The 17,562-nt window shown below is 40.8% G+C and overlaps 1 protein-coding gene across 1 annotated transcript in view; it reads left to right on the top strand.

Annotated features, from left to right (window-relative positions):
- The window catches only part of KIAA1328, a 172,203-nt gene that overhangs the window by 578 nt on the left and 154,063 nt on the right, over positions 1–17,562 (top strand). Inside the window, exons 2-4 of the mRNA XM_082782847.1 lie at positions 2,791–2,826; positions 4,572–4,711; positions 9,604–9,698. Coding sequence (XP_082638973.1) covers positions 2,791–2,826; positions 4,572–4,711; positions 9,604–9,698 — 271 coding nt within the window. The remainder of the gene's footprint in view (positions 1–2,790; positions 2,827–4,571; positions 4,712–9,603; positions 9,699–17,562) is intronic.

Here is a 17,562-nt window from a genome sequence, read left to right as displayed (position 1 = left end):
TGCCATAAATCCTGGTACGCTTCACACTCACACTTCTTAAACAAAAACAAAACAAAACAAACACACATCAGCTTTCTCTGCCCTGGGACAGGGTGAAGGCTGGTGGCCACGCACCAGGTTTGTTGCTGCAGCAGCGTTACCCCAAGGCGGTTGCTGTGACCCCGTGTTTTTAGTCCTGTCAGCGAGCCCCCAGGGCTGCCTCCGTCCCCAAATGCGGCCTCTTGACCCAGGCGGCGGAGCAGTGCCCCCACGCACCGAGATGCTGCGAGGGACGAGGATCTTGCTGGCAACCGTCTCTGCTTCGCGTGCTTCTGCGAGGAGGTAGCGCTGCCTCCAATCCTGGCAAAGTTTGAATGCCCCGAAACACATCCCAAGAACAAAAGATAGTGGATGCTTTCAAAGGAGAGAGAGGGTTGAGTTTGAAATGAACTGATGATACTGGTCTAGTAGCTTAGAAAAACTGAGCTCCTCTATAATTGCTAAATACTTACAGCATAGCAAGGCAGACTGCAGCCTGCTGTGCTGTTGTGTGTCTGGCTTGCGGTGGGGGGACCGTGAGCACCATGAGATGATCAGTTTCTGCGATGCCCGTGGTGACTGCTGTTGCCTTGAGCATTACCAGGGGTGTTAGTAGGTTTATAACGTGTACAGTCAGCCCGTGAGGAGTCTTGAGAGGCGCGTGGCAGTGAGTTAACGTTAAATGGCTGGTGCTGGTGCTGTCCCCAGTCTGACTGCGAGGCGGGGATGTTGGACCTGTTTGTGAATCAGCTCCTGAGTCACTGCAGCCTTCAGCCCAGATGATTAAGGAGGACTGATCTCACTCTGGTTTGTCCTGATACACGAGGCAGCAAACCTTCACGGGAGGGTGGTCCTGATAGCATAGGGGAGAAACAGCATCAGCTTTGTGTAGTCCCACTACCAGGCATCTACCCTCAGCAGGGCCAACGAAGGAGGCAAGCTTCAAAAGCCAAATGTTGTTTAGGCAAATCTGTTTTATTTCCTACAGCCATGTGTTGACACAGATTAACCATATGCCAGCTGAGAAAGCAATTGCCTGTGCTGAGGTTCGTTGTTTCTGGTAGCAGTAAGAGTGGAAGGTCTTTTCGGTATCCCGCAGGCTGCTGTCATAGCTTTGCTGACACAGCTGTTTGGGCTGGGCTGTCATCCAGACTGGGGCTTGATCGACCTTGGTGCTTTTTGGGAAGAGGGGGCACGATGCTTTACTTCTAGAATTGATTCAGTTTTTTCACCTGGTTCATGGCATGACCCCAGACTGTGTTGTGACAGCTAGAGACAGCAGGCAGCAGCTTACAGGTGAGGACAAAAGTGCTGTCAGTGTTTGTAGAGAGATGAATGACAGCAGTACCAGGGGAAGCTCTTCTCCAACTGGTCTAAGACTGTTGAGTGGTAATTGTTTGTAAGTGCTAATGTGGATCAGAAAGATTACAAGTGATTCTTGCTTGTGATTACAAGCCCTTCCAGTGTGCCAAGTATCACTTATGCGAGGGATAGTGAGGATTGATGGAACTGAAGTTGCTGTCCAGAGATAAAAGCTTCTGGACTGTTGCTAATTTTTCTCTGCAGTGAGGTAACTTACTAAACTAGGTTTCTGAGATGGCACTACCAAAATCAAATTTTAGTTAAAGTGGGAGTTTTGAGAGAGAGTTGGTACAGGTTAGCTGAAAGATTTTCACAGTTTAACTCTACTGTGTGGAGACAACTGTGCAAAGCCTTATACACATTTATCTGTAAACAGTACAGAACTTAAGTAACTGAGCTAATAGGCCAAATTTTTAAGGCTGAGGAAAGTACTATTAATGAAATGTTAGTGGAGGAGGCTGTGCTTTTGCTTTTCACTTTGTCATAAAGTTGGTAACTTATGTGGGAATAAAAAAATCTGTACTTTCAGCTAACTGAAGGTGTCACTTTAAGGAAGGTGCTGTAGTCTACACCCTTCCCTGAATTGTGTGAATTGTGCTGAGTCCTATTCTTGGGGACTTCTGGGAGGCAAGGTTGGAAGTTCAGGGACTTCTAACATAACAGAAGTAACGTTGTGCCTGGTCCTTTGTCATTTTTTGAGTGTTTTCTGCAGTCACGTAATTCAGTAGTTAAAGTGCTAGATTGTTTCAAAGTTCTTGAGATAACTTACCAACAAAAATGGTTTCAGACCAACTTTTGATCTTGCTGAAGAAGACAAGTCCTCAGGCTTTCAGCTGGCACTTGTCATGTGATGGTCAGAAGGCAATGACCAACTTCCTTTGAAAGCTTCAGTCTTCATCCTCATTTACATTTCCTAGACTGTGCCATACAAAACGTAGTATTTCATCATAGCGTGATTATGTGCTGTTCTGGAAGTTTGTATTCCCTACATATCAGGGGGTTCCTTACATAAAGATAACCCACTCTTGATTTAAATAAATATTATTACTTCGTTATCTTAGTAATTGCCCTTACAACTGGGACTGGTCCCTGGGTTCTTTTGTGACGGTGACCTGTCAGATAATCTTAACTGGCTAAAAGTCAACGCACTTTTTACAAAAAGTAACACTTTTTGTTGTAGCAATCTGTGGTTTTTTTTTTTTTTTTTTTTTTTTTTTTTTGCTTCCTAGTCAAGTCTTTCCTGCTTCCAGTTCTGCCAAAGTGTTGCCAATCTGTTTTGTTATCAACAGCCTGTTAAGATTAAGGGCAAAATACTTATTTTTATAGTTGTGTTTAAAGGGCCAAGCTCTTTGTTTTGTGTTTGTTCCCTTTATCTTTTGTGTTTATTTCCTTTAACAAAGCTACCTGCAGTTTCTGATGAAGAACAGCCAATGGTGTATGTTTCAGGTATGAACTTCTAATAGCCATAAACAAAGCTGTTTTTTCATGTGATTGCTAAACTGTGCAGTGTTTTTTCAGCTATGTGATTTGTGTACGTAAGTGTTTAAGGTACAGAGTCATCACAAGTACTTTAACTTGTAATGGGACATACAGGATTATAGCACGGGATTTATGCCCTGCTGCTTAGATAATAATGTGGTATCGTATGAACAGTTTCAGGGGAGTTGTTTCTATTGCAGGTACAGCATAGTTTTATTCAGCCTGTAAGGTAAGCTGAATTTTTAGTGTGGTTTCCAGGGAATGTTGAAGCATTTGAGATTCTGAGGTCGTTTGTAAGTTCTGAAGAGAACGGTTAAAATAAAGATTCACTGTGTACAGAAAAAAATGAAATTGTTTTGTAATCAGTTCTCTTAATCTTGATTTACTGAGCGCATACTTGTGTACATCCCTGGGGACATAATGAGTGTTAGCCTCCCTTCTTCAGAATTTTCTAATTGTTGTCAAACATAAGGACAACTTTTACAGTGACACCATGTCCCGAAAATATGGCTGCAGATGATTAACTCAAGTAAAATTGTGTATATGTACAGCATGCGTTCAGCCGTTAAGCAGTTATAAACTTTTAGGAACCCTTATTCTCCACCTTTGGAGTAGCATGGTTACCCTTACAAAACAAAACAAAACAAAAACACCCCACAGGGCAAGCAGCTCTATTAAAAAATCTTTGTGTGTGTTTAGTTGCTGGTATAATTCAAGCCGAGCGATATTAGGTTATTAATCATTGTGTCCTAGAAAAAAAGCAGGGATCCAAAATGCTGGAAATGATTCACTCTGTGTAACATTTTTCCACTTCTCTTCCACTCCTGTGTTTATGAGGAGAATGTCAGGAACATTTTCCCTTGTGTCCGAGTGCAGAGATTTTAAAGTCTGTAATTTAGTTCTTTCACTTGAATTGCTGACACACTTCTAAAGTTCATTCCCCAGAGGAGTATAGTCTGTGGTATAAATACAGTGTTTGATTTTTTTTGGTCAAAATTTCTGCACCTCTGAACGGTCAAGACTTGATCTTTCATGCAGTACCAAGAAGCTGCTGGTTTTCATCTGACCTTGGGAGGTTTTAGTGTCAGTGTTAGTGTTGACACTTTATACTTGCACCGCGAGGATTTGCACTGTTCTCATGTTTTTACCTGCAGTAGGGGTGAACTAATTCCAATTACGGCAGGAAGCTTTTTACAGGAGGTCTGTGGAGCATGCACTGCGGTGTAACCTTACTCATATGTGTGGTCCTGACAGGAATGGTTAGTCTGAGCAATCAGCAGCTTGGCGTTATAACAGGAAAAAAAATGGCTTATTGTGTGAGTCGTACTTCTAACAATGTTACTTCTGTTTGGTTCCTATTTGTATTTGAGTGTCAAAACAGCAGCTCAGTTTTATGCTTTTCACCTTAAACGCTGCTTTTTGCATTGAACCTCAGTCAGAAAACAACATGCAGGTTTTAAAGTTTACTTCCATATTCATGTGTCTGGATGTTCAGTCTCATGCACCTCTTTTCTCCTGCTCATATTTCCATTTTAACAAAATTTAGTATGGGGAGAGAGTCTGGGGGGAACTGCAGACACCTGAAGTTCTCTTTCTTTTCAAAAAGAGCTGCTAAGCCAAGAATGAATTTGCAGAAGGCCTGTTGCAGGAGGCACAAAAAGGTTCCCGTTGGACTTCATAATCTGTGTGTTTTACTTGTCTTTCATCTACAGGAGCGTCTACAAAAGGAAATTTAAGAACAAGGTATTTGCCAAAGAGTCAAAAAAGTGAAACTAAGCCAAAGGTGCCTGTAGCTGTTGCTTCTGTTTCCATGGATCCTGTTAGAAGCACAGGAGATCTGACAGGGCAGCAGGTCAGTAAAGGCATTTTTTTCTTGCTTTGAAGAGTGCACATAGTGGAAAAATGTTGGTAAAATCTGAAAATCTTTAGATAGAAAACTTCTAACACTATTGCTCCTGCAAATTCTTAACTTTTTTGTCCATTTACGTGGCGACTTGCTGGCAGAAATTAATTTTCCCCTGAGATAGCTTGCTAACTTAAGGAGAACAAAAGCTCAATGTGCTAATTTACATAAGTGGTTTGCAACCAGGGCCATGTGAAATGTCTTATATACCTCTGTGTGTGTGTGTGTGTGTGTAGAGAGAGAAAGAGGCTTAGAATAGCTCCTAATCGGTGCGTTAGTTGCCAAACACACAAGCAGTGTTTCAGTCTATTCCATTTCTTTGGTCTAGTCTTATCATTTAGAACATGCAAAATTCTTTTTGGAGGCCTTTTTGACGTGTCTGCTGATGTAACAAGGTAAAATCACTTTCCAATTTTGATAGTGAAAGTTAAAATGCATCTGAGTAATGGGAGTAGCTTTGCCAGTTGATACTATCTTTGGCTGTGCTTCAGTGTGTTATCTGGCCTATTCCTGTGGCACTAAGTGACCCTTTTAGAGTTTATTGTGTTAGAAGTTTCAGAGCCGTGGGGTTTCCCTTGGAAGGCTATTTAGTGTTCTGACAGGTGTTGTGATGTTCCAAAATCTGTTGAGAGATGGCATTTTTCTGACACGATTTGGGTAGTATATTGACTGTGAGAGCCATTCAAATACTGTTGACTCTTGCCTAGCAGTCATCTGGAGCACCTCAGTAAGCTGTTAGGATTTGTTATATTTGTACTTGCTGGCAGTGTCTAAAACTTTTCATAGAATCCCCAACTGGTTTGGGTTGGAAGGGACCTTACAGACCACCCAATTCCACCCCCCTGCCATGGGCAGGGACACCTCCCCCCAGCCCAGGCTGCCCAAAGCCCCATCCAGCCTGGCCTTGAGCACTGCCAGGGATGGGGCAGCCACAGCTCCTCTGGGCAGCCTGGGCCAAGGCCTCACTGCCCGCTGAGTAAAGAATTCCTTCCTAACATCTAATCTAAATCTCCCCTCTCTTAGTTTAAAGCCATCCCCCCTTGTTTTATCACCCCACCCCCTGACACAGAGTCTGCCCCAGCTGTCCTGCAGCCCCCTTTAGGCCCTGTCAGGCCACAGCGAGGTCTCCTGGAGCCTTCTCTCCTCCAGGCCGAGCGCCCCCAGCTCCCTCAGCCTGTCCCCACAGCAGAGCTGCTCCAGCCCTCTGAGCATCCTCGGGGCCTCTGGATCTGCTCCAACAGCTCCATGTCCTTCTTGTGCTGGGGGCCCCAGAGCTGGGTGCAGGGCTCCAGGTGGGGTCTCACAAGAGCAGAGCAGAGGGGGACAATCCCCTCCCTGCCCTGCTGCCCATGCTTTGTGGGTGCAGCCCAGGACACGGCTGGCTTGCTGGGCTGCAGACAGACATTGCTGGTTCACGTCCAGCTTCTTATCCCCGAGTTCTTCTCCTCAAGGCTGCTCTCAATCCATTTTCTTCCCAGCCTGTATTCATGCTTGGGATTGCCCTGACCCAGGTGTAGGACCTTGCACTTGGCCTTGTTGAATTTCATGAGGGTTTTCACAGGCCAACCTCTCAGCCTGCCCAGGTCCCTCTGGATGGCATCCCTTCCCTCCAGCACGCTGTCATGCCTGTATCTGGTTCACTGCTGTATTAAAATGCATTAAATCTCGTTCTGTGTCTGGGTTAAGATGTCCTCTCTGTCTTCTGTATGCTGTGTGCCTCACACATATGTTCAAAACTCTATTGTGAAGATAGATCATGCTGTTCTCACTACTTTGACAGAGCCAGTGCTCTTTGAATCCATAAGCAGCTTTGTTCTCCACAGCATGAGACACTGATAACTAGTACTCATTTTTGAACCCCTCTTGGACTCCTCCCAGTCTATATCTCTTTTTATCAGTGCTTGCCTTTAGGAGGCTGGTACGTACCTCCACTTTGCAAACAATGTTGTACTTAAGTGACATGCAAAGAAATTTCACAGAAAGCCATCATTATGCAGAATTTTTATGTAGATGGGTCTCTTCATAAGCATCTGCAACCCCCCTGCCTCATAGATGCCTTCATGTCTCACTTCAAAATCTGTTGTGTTCTGTGTTGTTAGCATTACTTGTTTATTTCCCTTTTCCATGTGAGAGTTGTAGGGGTAGATTTTTTTGTTGTTGTTCTTATATAATTCCTAATACACTACAACGTGATTTGAGACTCAGATGTGCTTTAACAACATTGACAATAAGATGGGCTTAAAGCTTTTACTGTTTTCTGTGTTTTTTTTTTTTTTTTTTTTTTTTTTAAACTTTCTGTGTTTCTCTTGTCATGTCAAATCCTCATGGAAACTCTGTTCTTTCAAGATAAGCTCTGAATTGCTTGAAGCAAACAGAACCAAAACATTTTGCTTGTTACAGATGAGGAAGGTTTCATACCGTTTTTCACAAGGAGTCTTCATGACTAATTTTCCTCAAGGTGTGGCTAGGGATCTGCATGTCTGGGGAGAACTGATCGCTTTATTTTGATGTACTTTGTGCTGCTGTACTGGTAGGTAGCTCACCATTATTATTTACCGGAATCATCTGTTGAAAAGAATGGATTGAGTTTCTCCCTAGCATGAATCCTAGCAGAACTAGTTTCCTTTCTCTTCATTCAGATGGACTTGAGGACAACATAGTGGGTTGAGAGTTTGGGATAAGTCGTCAAAAAGGTCTTGTTAGCTCTGCAACTTTCCTGATAATTTCAATAGATCAATGGTTTACTGGTTATGATTAAAATTTCCTATCTTCCTGCTTCCTCTTTGAGAGATCTCATCTACTTCTTTCAGGCATGTTGTCATCTTCTAACATGTGGATTGTAAGGGAAGAAAATCTTCCATTTAGGTAGTGTGTTTTCCCTTGAAAATACTGGGTTATGAAACATTGGTTGTATAGAAAAGCATGTATAGAAAGGACAGAAATCTGGAAAAAGGTGACTGTTGTCTTGGACCCTGTCTTATTTGTCTTCTCCTTTTTATGGTAGAGCTGTTGCTGTGTCTAATTCCACAGTTTCATTTTGACAAGCGTTAAGGCAGATACAAGCTTGCCTTGAAGAATTTTTTCTGTGCCATTTATCCATACTTGTGGATAATACAAAAAAGCACTTAACTTTTCAGTTTTTACTGTTCATCCCATAAGTCTGTGTCTGACAGTATGTGCATGGGTTTGGGGTAGAGCTTGAGGTACCTTCTGTTAACATCTCCTTTAGTAATGTAATAAAGCTTCTGACTTATTTTTTTGATTGAAAAATGTCTTTTTCTTTTGAAGAGGTTCCATCAGCTAGCTGCTAAAAAAGAGTAAAAATAATTTTCAGGCATTTTAGCATAGGAAATGGAAATCTTTCAACCATATGTTTAGTTGAAGTTAAATTCAGTTAAGTTAAAGACTTTCTCTATTTGTGTGACTGTAAATAGCATATGTTTGGGAAGGAAACTGTGAAATCAAATGCCCCCTTGAAAACCACTGAAATCTGATTTGCCTTGTGAAATTGTGTTGTTTTTTTTTTTTTCTTTTTTTCAAGGAAAACATATTGAAGTTAAAATAAGAGCGTACTGCAGGGTCAGGTGGATGTAACCTGACTCTAAAATCATCACTTCTTTTGAAAACTTCACAGTCCTTTAATTGTTTCAAACCATTGTTCAAGAAGCAATTAGCTAAGAGTGGAAAGGCGCACTTCCTCTCTGCTGTGTGTAGATCAGCTGCTATTACTGCTAATGAGGGCAGATAAGCCCAGTGTTTGCTTTCTATGTTCAGAGGTTGTTCAGTGCTGTATTGTGCTAGCTCGGCCAAGCTGCACAGCATTTGGTAGCCTTCTTGTATCTCTTGTTGAGGACTGTATGTGCTTGCAAAGGTTTATAATGTTTGTAGGCTTGTTAAAGTCTAAATTGAAATAAAAGTCAGATTAAGTGGAAATATTTAAATTTGTCAAAATCTTGGGCAGATTAGCATAGCTGTTATTACTGCAGTCATTTTGGGATTATTATTTTGTGTTTATTGCTAGCAATAAAGAACTGAGTCACTGATGGTAAATAAAAGCAATTTTGAACTAGGAATTGTTTCCCACTTGGAAACACCCCAAATAGGTAATAATAACAATAACCAGGCACTACAAAGAACTGTTGCAAATGCGAACAGCAATATGCCCTCTGGTGGACATTGGTAACAAATACTGCAGTTTTCAGTGTAATAAAGGAATGCATTAATAGAAGACCTGGAATATATTAAAGGTTCCTTTTTAGAATGGGTGGTAAATTGTGAAGGTAGCGTATTAGTGATTAAAAACAAATGATAATGATGTGCAAAGGACTCTGTACTTTTCAGTGTATTAAAAATTTGTTTGAGCTGAGGATTTACCTTCTACTAGCCGTATACTATATACCTTTTTTTTTTTGCTGTTTGTACGCTTTAGTCATAATGCTAAGGGCATTTTTTCTTACTCTGTATTTTAGGATCCCAATACAATAAAGTTTGAACCTGGTATTGTATATCACTGCACTAGGTTTCCAAGTCATAAGTCTATTGCACTTTAACTTTAGTATGAATCAATGTGTGGTGTAGGTTTTGAAACTTCATTCAACGTGTTTATTATTGAAGCCAGTAGCTTGTATTTTACAAGTTACAAGTCTCTTAGAATTCTCCACAATTTTGGTAATTGGTTTCACTGAACTGTACTTACAGTTAAAAAATATGCACTTTATTTCCAGTTGGAATTTGTCTACCTTCAGTTTCTAATTATTAGGTCTTGAAATGCTTTTAATGTCTTATGAAATACTTGCTCTTCTTTAAAGATTACTTTCTAAAATGTGGCTTTCAATTTTCAGGTCACTAATGAAGGAGGAATGAAGAGTGCTTCTTTAAAGGATTTATGTCCTGAGGACAAGAGACGCATTGCAAACTTAATTAAAGAACTTGCCAGGTGAGAATAAGCATCACCTGAAAATGCATTATGTTTAAGGAGAGTCATTCCTATAATTAACATCAAGCAATGTAGAACTGCATTATGGAACTGAATATTTGCATAAGGTAATTTTTTTTTTGCTGGAAAAGGTATGAAGAGTGAGGCAGCCTGATCAGTTTTTTCTTGCTTCTTGATCCTAAATCCCCTGAACATAATGAAAACAAGAGCCAAAGTTTTGTGACCTGCAGCAGTTCATCCATATAAGTATAGTCACAGGGCTAGATTTTGTTTGCTGCTTGTATCACATGCTTTTAAATAAATACATGTTGTCTTTTGGAAATAAGGAACTTTGTTGCTATGAGTCGTTGTAGTGTCATTTGTTAGGAGTAAGGTTTTACATGGAACTCTGTGTTAAAAGCAGATTGCTGGTCTTGTGGCTGAAACATGCTAATCTGCATTTACCTGTGTCTTCCTCTTAGAGCAACAGACTCCACTGCAATTTTAATTTACTTAGCCAAATTTAAGAAATTAAAGTAAAATAAAATCATGTTCCCCCTATTCTTCGAAGAGAGACTGAAACTATGAAAACTTCTCAACTTTAGCAAAAGGTTTTTCTGAGTTTCATTCCAGTGGTAGTTTCATTCATGAAGACAAATGATGTTAAAAATAAAGTTGGATTTGAGAGAGGAGATTTTTCTTCCCCCTCCACTCTGTGTCCCTTACTCTTCAGAGTTTCTGGAAATATGCTTCTTACACAATGCCTCTAAAACTGAGGAACACGTGGCAGGTTTTCTTACAACACCAGAAGAGAAAACCTTGTGAGATGATCTTAGGTCCTTTAGGCTAAAAGTTAGTGTCCACACTGAGAACTTAAAGGCTAAGTTTTTTTCTAGAACAAAATGCAAGTTCTTAAGTACTAATGAAGTACTTTTGTCACAGATTTTATATGCGCAGTAATTGGTGAGCATTACAGCCTTTATTCTTTTTCTTTTTATGTAGGAAAATATGGGCAGAGGGATTAAGTTACCTGTTCAAGGTCACGCAATAAGTCTCTGGTGCAGCTAGGAATATTTTCTCTCTGATTATCCCCATCCAGTGGACCGTTTTGCCTGATAATAATTTGTACCAATATAGGTTTTCTTGCTATACAGTATTTTAGTAATTTCTGAAGTTCGTCATGCTTGCAACCCTATTTTATCCTACCTTGTGTTAGAAAATGTCTAGTTAAGGGTGTCATAAAGAGTAGATTGCTGGGAAGCCTGGTTACAAATTGTCAGCTGTTAGAGCTATTCGGACACTGTTGCCACTGTTGATATATAGAGGTATATTCTAATATTTAAAAAAGTCTTTTATTACATTGTTCCTCATAATACACTGCTCCCTAGAGAATACTAGTACACTAACTCATTTGAGCATGGGATTCTTCTTAAATCTCAGATGCTGTGATTTTTCCCTGAGGACAGTTTGATATTTCTGCCTGACATTTCTTCGAAGAAAAATAGAAGGTGCAGCAACATTAATTTTGAAAAGTAAAATTAGTGGAACACTATTATTTTATACTTAGTTCTCTTTTATTTTTAAACCTAATCATATTTTTATTGGATGTAATTAGAAGTCCGTTGCAGAGTAATAGGGAAGTTGAACTTTAATTCCGCTCACCTCGTCACTTTTTTAAAACTCTTCATAATTCTCATCTCGAGTCGTGGTAATGATGGAGGGTTTTTACACGCAGTAGGACGTACTCTGTTATATCAGAGAAGACAAAGAACCAGCACAATGCTGAAAGTTTTCCAGGAAGACTGTCTTATAGTAAATAATTGGAATAATAAAGATCTCACTTGACCAGTGCTATAATTCACCATTCCTTGTTTTGCTACTATTTATGAACGAGAATGATGGTAGTTGGAACTAATTCCTGCATGCTTATTGCAGGATGGTGGGCAGAAATAGATTGGTACATAACTGCCTGCATGAGAGCAGGTGTATGGTGGCAAAATTCTGTCTGCATGGAAACCAGTGACAAAATATGATTAACTCCTGAGGCATTTCAACCAAGCTTTGCTTGAGCAGTTCAGAATTTCGGTCTCTTACTTGACTCTTGCAGCTGCTGAAGGGGAACTAATGTACTTTTCTTTCTCTTCATATTTTTTCTTCTCCTTGTCCAACTCTCATTCCCAATGCACTTTTGAACATTGGGAAGGTGTGTGCCCGTGTATCACCTAATATGCTGAAGTGTGGGGCTTTGTCTTGGTGTGAGTAAATTGTAATGCAGGCTTTATCTCTTCCTTTGAAAAATCCAGTTACTGTGCTCAACTCATGCTCTGCTGCTGGAGAGTCCAGTGGCTGACATCACATTAGCTGTTAGGGGCTTGACTGAATTTTGAGACAGGGTCCAGCAGAAGGACTCATCTGTATCCTCTCTAATCCTTCTTTCTAGTCTAAAAAAATCTAAGTTTTTGCTCTGTTGCCACCTATCAATCTAACCATTATTTTTCCTATGAACATACCCAATCTGTTTTCCTTCTTTCCATGAGTAGATAGTGACAGGACAAGGGGAAATGGCTTTAAACTAAGAGAGGGGAGATTTAGATTAGATGTTAGGAAGGAATTCTTTACTCAGCGGGCAGTGAGGCCCTGGCCCAGGCTGCCCAGAGGAGCTGTGGCTGCCCCATCCCTGGCAGTGCTCAAGGCCAGGCTGGATGGGGCTTTGGGCAGCCTGGGCTGGGGGGAGGTGTCCCTGCCCATGGCAGGGGGGTGGCACTGGGTGAGCTTTAAGGTCCTTTCCAACCCAAACCATTCTGTGGTCCATTCTATGATTAAGATGTAAAGAGAGGCAGACTGGGTCCAAACTTAAACGGCTGGAACATTGTAGTTTTTATTTTAATTGTGCCAGCAGATTCTGTTCATGTTGTTTTTGTAGGGGAAATTCTGAGCAGAATGAGTCATGCCCATGAATGCCAAAATGCTCTGTGACTAAATGGGAAATTCTTGAGTGTGACGAGCCATGATTTTCAAAAACAGCCAGCACGGCACTACCCTGTTTATAGCAAGGTGCTGCTGGCATGGTGGGGAAAGTGGCAGGCACAGTAACAGCAAATTTTAACTCTCCCTACAAGCAGAGGTCTTTTAAGAGGCAAATAAAAAGACTTTTCTCTCAGCTTTTGTTACTGCAGGCTACTCCTAAAGCAGTCATCAGGTTATGTAATGAAATGAGCAGTGACACAGTGAAGACACTCAAAGATTCCTGCCCTTGTACTCAGCGCTGATGTCAGGACACATTAGCCTCTTCCAAGAGGGAGCAGGGCAAGGCCCCTTGGGACCTAGCCCGTTGACTGTTGAGCATTACGGACTTGCTAAATGCCTTACTGAGAATGGTCACAAGGTGTCCTGGAGTGAAATGTTTTAAAAGTGGTAGGCAGATTTTAAGAGCTCTCAGCATTTGGCTGCGTGAAGAGGGTCATAACTTTGCAGGGAAAGTATGTGCGCGTGCTTGCAAGCATTCGCCTCATTCCTAGCTGATACACAGCTGTCGTGTTGTGACTTTCGGGCTCCTCCTTTGACACGTGCATCACAAATAACTCTGCATGCACAGTTAAAAGTGCAGCTCAGACATGCAAATTTATTTTGAATGAATAGACTAAGATGCATAGAATAGTTCACTGAAGATATTTTTGCTCATAGTGTTGAGAATTTGTATCTAACTCCTCTGTTTATCTTACTTGAGGTAAGAATACTTGGGGAAAGCTGGCTCCCTGTTGTCTTTGCAAACATATCTTTGAAAGCAGTTTAGGTAGAAAGGTATCCTAATGCCCTTATTCACACAGGGGAGGGAGTGATTGCCCTTTTCAAATGAGATACAAAATGAATTTTTTTGCTATCAGATGAGTGTCTTTCTGGCAAAGGCCAGTGGTGTGCCCAGAATGACTTGTATCTGGCAGCTAGAAAAACAGCTTTTAGACAGCCCTTTGTACCTCCTGGAGAAAATGCTTCCTCCTTCCTCTGTCACAGGAATCCCAAACTCTTTCTAGGGATCTGTCAGTGACACTAGTCTTGTCTACTAGCATTGCATTATATGGACTTCTTGGTCTGATATGAAGAAGAAATTGACCAACTAAAATGGAAATTTTCCAACAAAAGGTGAAAATGGGAATCTAAATCTGTTAAGGATGTCAGCCCTCTTGGGCTGCCTGCTGTCATGGGTTTACCCATATTTATCTCGTATTTAACCAAATTGTTATCTGGCTTTAACTTCCACGTCAATATTTTTTTTTTAGTTTTGTTTTGTATGTGTTACTTTAAGAGACAATATTCTGCTGGAGTTCTCTTAATTAGTCAGGCAGTGAGACTGCAAATGAGATATCCCTAAGCTTGTATGGAAATTACTTCTTGTTGATAGGTAAAGCATGCCTAGAATTATTGCATCACCAATCACACTTACCTATTGTACTTAAAAAGTCATTTGCAGCTATAAATTCATGCTGTGAGATCTAGTTTTGTATTATTTTGCAAGCTGCATATCATAAAACTTATCCATTGTGCAGCAATTTCAATTATGGGATTGTTGGAGTTTTTTGGTTATTTTTTAATTTATACAGACTGCTTGTTACACTCAAGTAAAATGTATCAAATTTGTGAACAGTGCCCCTAGACAAAAACGCTGCCATTCTGTTTTCCCGCAGTGCTGTTCCTAAATGTCACCATTGCCCAGTTCTACTGAAGGCATGTTGTGATCAAGTCTGGCAATAAACTTATTGTTTCATCTTTTTGGTGCACATCTTGCACTTGGAATACTGAATTGCATTGCCTTGGTCCCATGTGTGCTGGGCTTTGTGTGATGCCCTTACTTTGGTCCTTGCTCTGTTTTTTTGCTTGGAATGTAAAACTTGTGGTTTTCAGGAACAGTCACCAAAATACTTTAATCTTGGCCGGCTTGCTAGCGGACTAGAATCAAGCAAGAGTTCCTGAAAGGCAAATGTTCCCAGCAAGTATGTGACTGATCAGTGAGATCTGAGTGAACAGATCCCAGTACAGTCTGTGCTTTTCATTTATTTTGTCTTCTCTGTCTTGCTCAGCCAAAGTTCTCATTGCATTTGGATTTCTCTTGGTAAAAGCTCATTTTTCCTCACACTTTTATAAAGTACAAAATACTCTTTTTCATTTGCTTTATCAGCACTTCTCCCCCTCCCCTTCTACCCACCTCATTGTAGGCTCTTTCCGTCAAGAAGAGTCACTTCTGAATTTTGTCCCTAGCATGGCATTGATAGCATTATCATGGCTCTTCCTTGCGCATGCCAGTTCTCATTAAACAAATAAAACTTAGTGCTGATGACCCATGCATTGGCTTCAAAAATTCTACCTGGAGAACATCAATCCTGTTTCATCAGTGGAATGAGTCTGTGTCATCAGCAAACTTGTTGCTAAGTTTCTTCCACCAAGACAGGCAGAACTACCAGCAGCAGTGGATTTGGGAGCACACCATGATTGGAACTGGTGAATTAGGAATTAACTGGAACCCTAAGGCTGATGTCCTAGGAGGGGTTTCTGTCGATATATCTGCATCGTGATTTTTTTTTTCTACAGAGGCTCCTGTAAAATAAAATTAAGATCTTTATTTAGGTGCATCTGGAATTACATAAGCTTCAAAGCGTTGAATTTAAAACAAATCTTGAACAAAGTTTGTATATCCCATGCCACAAGTTAGTTGAATGTAAATTGTATGCAAGGAAATATTGCAGGCGTTGAACATCAGGGATAGTTCTACTGATTTGTTGTCTTCCCTCTCAGCTGTCAGTCCTCTGTTTGCTGCTGCAGACAACGACAGTCAAGCTGAATACAAGTGTGTTGTCCAATGGAGCAGTTGTGCCCCTGTAGCTGGGGCACCTTTTTCCTTTTACTGCTGTTTTCTGACCACAAGCAGAAGAAAATCAGGTGAAAATCCTTCTTAGGAGTACTGTGAGCCTTCTTATGTTGCGGCTTGGCAGCAGTGAAGTCCTTCCTAGTTCTGCTAAAAATCATCTGTTCTTTACTGCCAGAAGGCAAGGAAATAAGGATATAAAAAAAAACCTTACTGAGCTATGTATAGGATGTGACATAAATCCAGCATAATCTGATGACATTCTTGTATTCCTTTTCTCCAACTTCCTTTTGCCACCTCCTGTGAGTAACTGTCTTCTATATCTTGCCTGCCCTTTATGGGCTGTCTCCTGCTTTGTGATACATAAACACATATTGCCACGTTTCTTCGAAGATCACTTACTGTTCTCAGTCATTTACTGCATAAGATATGTGGCACAGTATATTCATGTGTCTGGGAGTATGACAGCTTGCTGTGATCTGTGTTAAATACAAACACAGCGCGTTAATGTGATGCAAACTGATACAAGCAGCAAATCACAGAATCCAGATATGGGTAAAACATGCTAGGTTTAGTCCAGTTCTCCTAGCACTTAGTTCGTTCTTTCTATATCTAATTCTTCTGTCCTGTTGTTTCACTTTAATACTCCTAGATGCAAGCATGGCCCAGTATTTGAGTTGTCCTGAACCGTCTGCTACTGCAGCATCACTCCTCTAGTTATTAAGCAAGTATCCCTCCTTATATAGTACCCTGGAGACAATACTTGTCCCCTCTTCTGATCTCTTTTTCACCAATTTTTGCTTCATTCCTGTCCTTCATCTATTTGCTGCCTTCATTCAGTTTTTCTAATTGCAGGCTTTTATTCTCTGTTCTCTACTACTCTTTAGAGCATTTTAGGCATTGTTGCATCTTTTGCTGATTATAGTGCCAAGTAGGTCATATGTGCTCTAGTCACTTTACCTGATTGCTCTAGATTCAGAGAAAACAAACTGGTTGGGTTTAGATGGAAAAGGATGGGTCTGCAGCATGTAGCATATGTACCATACCTGTAACTGCATCGAGGAGCAAGGATGTGTGGCTGATAGCTTTCAGAAGCTTGTTGCCTGCTCATCTGCAGAAGCACATGGGCTTTGGGAGCGGATCCACAGTTCGTACAGCTGTTTGAGGGGAGGGAAGGCAGCCTAGGAATGGCTTGATGAACACTGCTAGAGCATAGGGTTGTAAGATAAGGCCATGGGCATGTGAATAATGGAATATTTTGATGCTAAATCCATGTCTTTTTGTGTAATTTAGAAACTATAACACTAACAGCTTATTCCTAGCTTTCAAACTGTCCTAACTCATGAAATCTGTTTATATACTATGTATTATTTTTCAGTCTTGATGTTTGTAGACAAAAGGTGCAAGTTTCAATGTTACCAATTATTTTACAGCTTCGTGTTGTCTGTTTGAGCTGTTGTGGTCAGTCTTAGTTTGGCTGTAGGTCAGTCTTAGAGCTGGGGATCGCTGTCTGTCTGTAGCTCACCCCATAGTGGTAACCTAATTATATTTATGGCTTTTTTGCTGGAATATCAAAACACCTCCGTGTCCTATTAAGGGAAAGGTGATGATGTCAAAGGTGGCTCTGTCCCTGAATGGGGTTCTCTCTGTTAAGGATGTCAGCAAGTCTGATGACACAGTCCATGTGCATATATATATATATATTTCCTTTTTTTCTTCCTATAGGATTGTTTAGCTTGAAGTTAAAATTTGAAATTTTCTGAAGGTGATACTACTTTGGTCTCCTGTCACCTGCGTTGTAGCAGCTCTTTCACCAGCATAAAAGGCTGTATTTTAAGAGCCTTCAGCAACAGAAATTGCCCAAGTGCAGAGCAATAATATTTATTAGTCTAAACTTATTACTTAGTATCTATGTAGAGCTTTTATAGAACCATGACTTCTGACCCACATTTTTAACACAGTTACAGGATCATCTGTGCATAATGGTCATCTTGCCTACATGATAGCAGAATAGCTATTTTTACAGTC

This window comes from Aythya marila (genome assembly GCF_965140915.1).
Source record: "Aythya marila genome assembly, chromosome: Z".
Lineage (NCBI taxonomy): Eukaryota > Metazoa > Chordata > Aves > Anseriformes > Anatidae > Aythya > Aythya marila.
The sequence above is the reverse complement of the archived record's forward strand: the minus strand, read 5'-3'. Positions and strand labels throughout refer to the sequence as shown.